The sequence below is a fragment of the Zea mays genome, chromosome 9 (genome assembly GCF_902167145.1).
Source record: "Zea mays cultivar B73 chromosome 9, Zm-B73-REFERENCE-NAM-5.0, whole genome shotgun sequence".
In the NCBI taxonomy this organism is placed as follows: Eukaryota; Viridiplantae; Streptophyta; class Magnoliopsida; order Poales; family Poaceae; genus Zea; species Zea mays.
Genome location: NC_050104.1, coordinates 109,384,442 through 109,392,762, shown reverse-complemented (window position 1 = coordinate 109,392,762; position 8,321 = coordinate 109,384,442). Strand labels below are relative to the sequence as shown.

The window sequence follows — 8,321 nt, the reverse complement described above, 5'->3', positions numbered from 1 at the left end:
ATGCTACTAAACAAGTCCTAAACGTTCTGTACACATGCCATCAGATGTGGCACATGATTGGGTCATGTATTAATTTGTCATTGACCAAAAAACAAGAACAAGTGGATCTTCAGAAAATTTTAAAATTAAGTAAGTGCTTGTCTACCATCTTAACTCTCGTAGTTTTGAACTTAAAAATTCTTCTCCCAATGTCGTATTTAAGTTTTTGGTTAAGGTGTTTAGAGTAAAATGATCTCCAAAACCTAGAAAAAGCCGTACAAAATTATTGTTAAAAAATAGTATTTTAAGATGCCATTTTTCGGCATGCGTATTCAAGTGAATCACAAAGTTTTGCAATGAAGTACATGCTCAAAACTAAATCTTAATCTAAAATCAAATTTAAACATACTCTATGGGCTTCTTTAAAACGCAGGAATTTCAAAGGAACAATATAGAAATTTTACATGAATTGGTTTAAAAATACAAAAAAACATGATTAAGAAAATAATTCTTCAATCCAAATGAGCCCTAACTCACTACTAGTGAGCAAGAAGTCGTTCCACGAATGGAGGAGGGGTTTTGAATAAAAAAACCATAAGCATTCCATTAGTCACCACTGATATTTCGGATGGCATCATGGCAACCACGGATAAATCACAAACTACAAATACTAATAAACGAGCAAAGTACCCGGATGTTACTATAGTTCCATTTATGCTTAAGTATAGGGTATAAAACATAAACGAGTTGTTTGGCTATGCTTCTCAGCCATTCTGGCTACGGGTTATGGCTGTTGTTTTGGCTCTGATTTTTCTGTAGATTTCAAGCAGACGAAGCGGTTGTAAATACCAGCTGAACGATATCAAAAGATACGTGTCTTTTGTTGGCTAGAGGTGTGTGGATGTGGGTTTGGAGCAAACGATCATGGTTCAAATCTCTATTTATGCATAAGTTTAGCTTTTTTACCGTTTAAATATAGATAAGTAAGGATAGGTGCACGAAAGAAAGTGAAATCTCGATGCAGTCATGTACCGTGCCACATAAGCAAACATGAGTACATGACATGCCATGTATTTAATGAATGAGATATAAGAGATTTTCATGGGATTGAAATCTTGGATACACTATTTTCCAGACAAATGATGATATGACAAGCCTTGAAAACAGTGCGATAAAACTATTTATTGGAAATGGTCTTAACCAATTTTCCAGTCCATTAAATCTTTAATCAATTAATCCACATCATAGTACACAACTAAACTTAACTCTACACATTCTTCTATTTTTTACCAGTGAAGCCATTACACGCGTAAAAAAATATTAAACAATTTGTACTAGTATTAAACATTAATTTCCATCGTTCCACCGTCGTCGTGCATCATGTGTGGAATAAATCATGCACAAGATAGGTTTAAATTTTGGTTGCTAACTCCACATTCATATCTACCTAACTAATATAACACATATTTTTATGTTTTATGAAAACAAGTTATACCAATATGATATATAGAAACTGTAGTAATATAGACATCTATAAATTTTCTCTCTCCACCTTCGGTTACCTCCTCGTTTCTACGGTTTAACGATTTTCAAATTCGGCCTAATCAAGTCAAGGTACTCCTAATTGATATACGTTTAATTAAAAAAGTGAAAGGTCCGCTGCATATGCTTGTCGGGTTCACCCAATCACCCCTGCGCTGCTTCCTTTGTCAGGTTCAGTCGCTCACCATTCTGCCGTTCACACCTCTCTCGCTGCCTTTATTTCCTGTTGGCGACGCTCTCGCCAGGTCTTCGGCGGCCCGTTCGGCGGCGACTAGCGCCTCCGTTTGCCAGGTCTTCGTCGTCCGTTTCGCCGTCGACTGGTGCCCAGCAGGTATGCTCGCCCCTTCTCGTGCTTCCTGCCCTTCGAAACCGAGCACCCAAACCCTAAAGCAAGCTACTTGCATCCGGATCTGGCACAGTTACAAGCGTACACATGTATTGTGCGCGGGGTGCGTGTGTGTGTGTGTTTTTTTTTGGGTGGGGGGGGGGGGGGGGGGGGGGTTTACGTGAAGTACTTGGAGTCTGCTGTATACTTGTAGCATCATTAAATTGTTTGGTGGTTTACTTGTGAAAATAGTATGGATAGCTTGTTATAAATTGCTTCAGGGTTTACTTCTGAAAATAATATGGATAGCTTGTTATTGAGCAGCGGATCTTTTACTATCGATCGTGTTCTGTCAGCCAGGTACATCTGGAAGAATGGGGGTTTACCTTAGCACACCGAAAACTGACAAGGTATCCGAAGATGGGGAAAACGATAAACTTAAATTCGGACTTTCATCTATGCAAGGGTGGCGTGCAACTATGGAAGACGCTGTAAGTTTCTATTCATCATTTGCATTTGCTTGTTATGATTTTTCTTTTTGCTTGTTCCTAGTCTTGTAAGTATTACGGGGATATGGACACACAAGTGACGGAATCCGACTCAGACTTGGGTATCCAACTCAGCATGATTTTACTGGGCTTCCCAAATATAACTCTGGGATCCAACTTGGGTGTGAAGAGTTTGATTCACCAAAAACAAATGTGCTTTCAGTGTCCAGGTTGCTGGGTGTACCTATGGAAACTTTCAGAATGTCCTAGGAATTAAAGAACAAAGAACTACCAAATATTGGTGCAAAGTCTTTTTCACAAAATAGTATTGCTATCTTTTTTTTAATATAGTGAAGGGCACTGGTGGACAACCACATATATTATTAAATAAATAGCTTAGGAGATACCTGGCGTCCTGGCCACTGACTGTAATGTTTAGCAGAGCTATGCACCTGAGAGAAGTGGTGTCTTGTGTTCGTTGAATTTTGAACCAAAATGAATACTTGCCCATAAAAATAAATTATTTGCTGAACTTAGCCGTGCTAATTCTTGAGTTGAATGGTGAGTTTATTGTTTCTGTAAAAGTGTCCATGATTAGGGCTGGAAAAAAGCTCGAGCTCGACGAGCGGTCTCGGCCTCGCGTTGGCTCGGCTCGGTGCTTAGAACGAGCCCGAGCCGAGCCTGTTTTTCTGGCTTGAGAAAAGAGCGAGCCATCTCGGCTCGGCTCGCGAGCTGGCTCATGGCTCGACCCAACATTAATTTGTTACATAAAATCATAATTAGTATATATTATAGGTACTAAATAGATGATTAGTTTATGTTTTTGAGATTACTGTACAAAATTAACCTATTTTCTATATTATATTAGTAATATATTTATTTTACTAATCTAAAATATGTTACTTAAATTATTTTTGAGATTTTATATTATATTTTGGAGAGCAATTTCACGCTTATGGTCAGGCTCGTTGGCTCGGCGAGCCGAGTCAACTTTTCAGTCTCGCGAGAGGAGCGAGTTGGCTCGGCGACTCGTTTCCACCCATAATGGTCCATGATACCCTATCCTCATGTTGGGAATGATACAAAATGGATTAACTCTTTTTTTTTTGTTTACATCACCATATTCTCCAGATGTTGGATACTTGGATTGATAATGCTTCATAATTCAAACAGTGTGTTTGGCATTACCGCATCATACTGAAAGATTGGTTATACTCCAACCTTGAAGGCTGGAATCAATTGAGAGGATACAATTTGAATGTGCATGATACATCTTGTCGATTATAATTATTGAAGGAGGAACTATGACCCTTTTTTTCTTGGCAACGACTAATATGCAAGCAGATACTAGATGTAAGCGTGCAAGCAGATTTTTTTATTTGTTAGATTTAAATCCAATGGTAGATATAATTGTGGTTTGTTAGGGATTTTTTTATAAAGCTACACCAGATGGTGGTGGAAGGGTTTAAGTGCTAAATATGACATACCGTTGGATTTAGATCTAACGGAGTAAAATGTCTGCTTGCACGCTTGCACCTAGTACCTGCTTGCATATTAGTCGTCGCCTTTTTTCTTACCATATTACTAATACACTTCTTGATGCGATATATCAGTATCTGTTGAGAGGATGGAATCTCATCATTTATTAGTTTATCATGATCTTGTTTGCTCAGTCTATTGTGCAACTTCTAAGCCTGTGTGCAATTTTCCAGCACTCGGCTTTGCTAGATCTTGACAATGACACTGCATTCTTTGGTGTTTTTGATGGACATGGAGGTACCTAAATGCAAAGAACAGTGTCTTTTCAGCATTTACGATTGATTCCCATCATATCAAAATGGGCTGTTGACCCCTTCCTACCGCGTTCTCGCCTCAGGAAAAGTAGTTGCCAAATTCTGTGCAAAATATCTACACAGAGAAGTTCTCCATACCGAAGCCTATGCTGCTGGTGACCTGGGTGCTGCTGTCCACAGAGCTTACTTAAGGTATAATAGCTTCTTTTGTTTTTAGCATAGCATGTCTATGTTCACTACTATATTGCTGATTTGGAGCAAACGATGTGAACAAAAATTATGATTGCGTTGTTTCAGAATGGATGAAATGATGCGGGGTCAAAGAGGATGGCGGGAACTCCAAGCACTTGGAGATAAGATAAATCAGTTCACTGGCATAATAGAAGGCTTGATTTGGTCCCCTAAAGCAAGTGATTCAAATGATAGACATGATGATTGGGCTTTCGAGGAGGTACTTGTGGAACTGGCATGGTTCCATAATTCTATACTCATCTTCCTATGTCTAGGAGAGCATGCCATCTGCCTTTTATTTATTAATTTGGCACAGTCATTGGATTTCATTCTGAAAGTGTCACGGGATTATCATTAATAAGGTTTCTTTCTTCTCCTTCATTTTTTCGCTAAAATCATTCAATACAGAAACTTGTAACAGTAGACTTATGGTTCTTGAGTACACGTGCAAGTGCAACTCTGATGTTTTAAGACCTAAAAGGGTATGCCTACGAAGGAAATTTGTTCTTTTAACATTTAAAATTGATACCTATGTTGCCTAGGGATGCCACCTCTTGAAAGGGATATCTATGCATAAGAAGGAAGTTTATTCTTGTAACACCTAAAATTGATGGATGTGTTGCCTAACAATGCTAACTCTTGAAGAATGACCTCCAATTTCCTGAACTGGAGCCTCTTGTTATGCTGGAAGGCAAATCTTGGCATTTCTCTTTGTTGCCAGTTCTTTTGATGGAAATGAACATTCCATCCACCTAGGTAGTCTTATAGAAATTTCTTTTATCAGGGACCACACTCTGACTTTACTGGGCCAAATTGTGGGAGTACAGCATGTGTAGCATTAGTCAGAAATAGGCAACTCGTTGTGGCAAATGCTGGTGACTCCCGCTGCGTCATCTCAAGGAATGGCCAGGTCAGTTGTTACTCCTTCAAGAAAACAGGAGGGATTACCCCCTAGTGGTATATAAAGTTTGTGGGATTGTCTCATTTTGTACTTCTTCCACATAAAACAGGCATACAATTTGTCAAGAGACCATAAACCAGAGCTTGAGGCAGAGAGAGAAAGGATACAAAGTGCCGGGGGTTACATTAAAATGGGGCGTGTAAATGGAAGTTTAAATTTGTCAAGAGCTATTGGTATCATTTTTTTACTTGCTTCTTTTTGTTCATACCTCTCATCTTAACTGATGTCTTGCATATGCAAAATACCTTTCTAGGAGACATGGAGCTTAAACAAAACAAGTTCTTGTCCCCTGATAAGCAAATTTTGACCGCAAACCCTGACATAAACATTGTGAGTAAATTCTGCAGTTGCTTCTCGCTCTTGCTATGTAGACTATTAAGTTAGCACTTCCTTCTTGTTGATAGTTATTGTAACATTATTCTTTTGTACAGGTCGAGCTATGTGACGACGACGAATTCATTGTTTTGGCATGTGATGGCATTTGGTAAATTTCTCTCCATTAACAACTTTCTGGCTTCAACTTGATTATTGCTTTTGTCAGAAGTAACAACCATATTCTCTGGGCTGCCAGGGACTGCATGTCAAGCCAGCAGTTGGTTGATTTCATCCGTGAACATATAAACACAGTAAGTACCAAGTTGTTTAACACTATCTCCCCTTTCAAAAAAGTTAACACTATCTTGGGATATCTTGGTCTTTGGTAATATTCATGGAAAGAGGTTACGAAGTGCAGGAGGAAAGCCTTTCTGCAGTATGTGAAAGAGTGCTTGATAGATGCCTGGCTCCATCGACGGCTGGCGAGGGATGCGATAACATGACGATGATCCTGGTGCAGTTCAAGAAGCCATTTGCTCAGGTAAAGGATGCCAGTGGTGCGGAACAACTAACTGGAGATGCGGGATGCTCTGAGACCCAGTGAGTTTACCTGTGATTGTGGTAACTACTTTTGTTTTTTCTTCACTATGAATCTTTCTTTCTTCCTCGCTAAACAAGCCTTTTATGATCAGTGGGGTCGAGGAGAATGGCTTTGACAAGCAGATATAGCGAAGACATGGACTCTTTTGGAGTCTTGGTACATGGCCTGACGCTGAACCTGGGTAAAACAGGAGTACGATGTTGCAATGTACATACCAACCATGCGCTCAGTTGGCGTGAAGGATATATTCTTTGTTCCATTGTTGTCTTTAACCAAACGTGCTGTTTTCTTCCGGTTGTGATTTTTGGTGATCTGACAACATCTAATTATACATTTGGGTGGAAATGATGTTACACTAGTTATTGGGGGTGTTTGTTTGGGATTATAATCTGTTCAGATTATATAAATTAAAGTGTCAGTTCGAAATAAGTTAGATTATATAATCTAGTCAGATTATAATTCCATACAAACAGGGCCATTATCCGGTGTCCTCTGTCCCTTTTTGTTTTGACATCTACAGGTAGTCAGGTACTTGCTCTTGTAGAAGCATGACGATTGTGCCCCTTTCCCCTTAAAAGCTTTGAGAGTGTCATGTGTTAGATGGATATCTGCAGTGAAGAACACAACTGAACAATCTGCTAGATCTGTATAGATTGGGCTACTTCAGGAATTGTGACGTTTGTACTTTTGAAGCGCTGCCGATGGTTCTAGGGGAATTCACCAAAACGATCCCATGCTCGCGCCACGGGGGCTAAGCGATGCGCCGATCGATGCAATATCATGCCAGCATCTTTCGGCTTTTCCTCCACAGTTGCAACTCACGCATTCTTTCTGACGTTTAGGGTCTAGCTGATTCTCCCTAAAGTCTAACCCATCTGTGTTCTTGTATTGAGGAGTAATAGATATAAATCTACTGTGCAAAGGCAAGACAAATAGGAAACCATACCTTCGAAATCGAGATGAACATTAGTGGTCTTGGTTGTGGTCCTTGTGGACGACGTTGTCTCTTTCCTGTTGAGTCTTTCCTCCTTGTGTGTTCGGACCATTGACATCAGTGGTGGTTAGAGTAGATTTGTTAGGGTCTATGAGTCTACGGCACCATAAGAAGTTGGACACGTTTTTTGTCATTAGGACGCTTAGGCATATCTAACATTCTTTCTTTCATGGGGATGTTTGTGCCTCCAATGGACTCGGTCACTTGATCAAGTTTGAGGACATATCTAACATTCTTTCGTTCTTGGCTTTATTTATTCTTTAATTTTCTATGTTTCCCTCTTTGACAAATTTTCATATTAAGCTCGTTACGTTACGGAGACCAATTATGTGCCACCGAACTCAATGACTATAACATGTCTCTCTATCTCAAGATGGGATAGTTTTCTCAACCTTATGAGATTGGTTGTCTCATAAACCCTGATCCAGAATCACAAGCTTTAATTCCATTCTTAGCTACGTGCTCTCTAGTCGTGCTAGGTGGAAGACCTTTTGTGAGTGAATCCGCTAACATATGAGTTTTGATATGCTCAACTTTAGCAGTTTGATCATTGATCATCTCCTTAATAACATAACACTTGATGTTAATGTACTTGACAGTCCCACATGACTTGTAGTAGGAGTAAAACATTGCTGGCTCATTGTCATATATTATATATTTATGGTCTTTCTGTTCTATCCATCACTCTTAACACGAGTATAAGTTTCTTTAGTTACATCGTTTGTCCAGTTGCCTCATATGTTACCATAAACTCAACCTGCATTGTCGATGATGCATCGACTGTTTATTTGTAGCTCTTCCAATAAACAACCCCCACCAAGTGTGAAGATGTATCCAAAAGTGGATTTTATTGTATCAACACAGTATACCTAGTCAACCTCTAAATATCTAACTATCTCAAGGGAACTTAATTTTCTGTATGTAAGCATGAGGCATTTTGTTCCTTATAAATATCTGACAGCCTTCTTAACTGTTTTTAGTGCTGTGTGTTTAGATTAACTTGATATCTACCAGGCATCTTGGTTGCAAATGCTAAGTCAGGACGAGTACAAATTTGAGTATACATATTACTTTTGATAGTTGAAGCTTATG

General features: G+C 39.2%; 1 protein-coding gene across 5 annotated transcripts; it reads left to right on the top strand.

Moving 5' to 3' along the window:
* Nucleotides 1-1,629: 1,629 nt before the first annotated feature.
* LOC103638831 (probable protein phosphatase 2C 58) lies at nucleotides 1,630-6,664 on the top strand. 5 transcript variants are annotated; one of them, XM_035962616.1, is made up of 12 exons: nucleotides 1,630-1,852; nucleotides 2,171-2,337; nucleotides 4,047-4,110; nucleotides 4,211-4,319; nucleotides 4,425-4,578; nucleotides 5,143-5,268; nucleotides 5,369-5,492; nucleotides 5,573-5,649; nucleotides 5,751-5,803; nucleotides 5,891-5,945; nucleotides 6,053-6,234; nucleotides 6,327-6,664. In XM_035962616.1, exons 1-12 carry the CDS (start codon nucleotides 1,645-1,647, stop codon nucleotides 6,361-6,363), a joined length of 1,356 nt encoding a protein of 451 aa, XP_035818509.1. In that variant the 5' UTR covers nucleotides 1,630-1,644; the 3' UTR covers nucleotides 6,364-6,664. The 5 variants fall into 5 exon arrangements, 4 of the variants coding, with proteins under 4 accessions (XP_035818509.1, XP_035818511.1, XP_035818510.1 ...); XM_035962618.1 differs by having other exon boundaries at nucleotides 2,207-2,337; nucleotides 6,053-6,255; nucleotides 6,327-6,512; XM_035962617.1 differs by having other exon boundaries at nucleotides 1,638-1,852; nucleotides 2,207-2,337.
* Nucleotides 6,665-8,321: the final 1,657 nt, after the last annotated feature.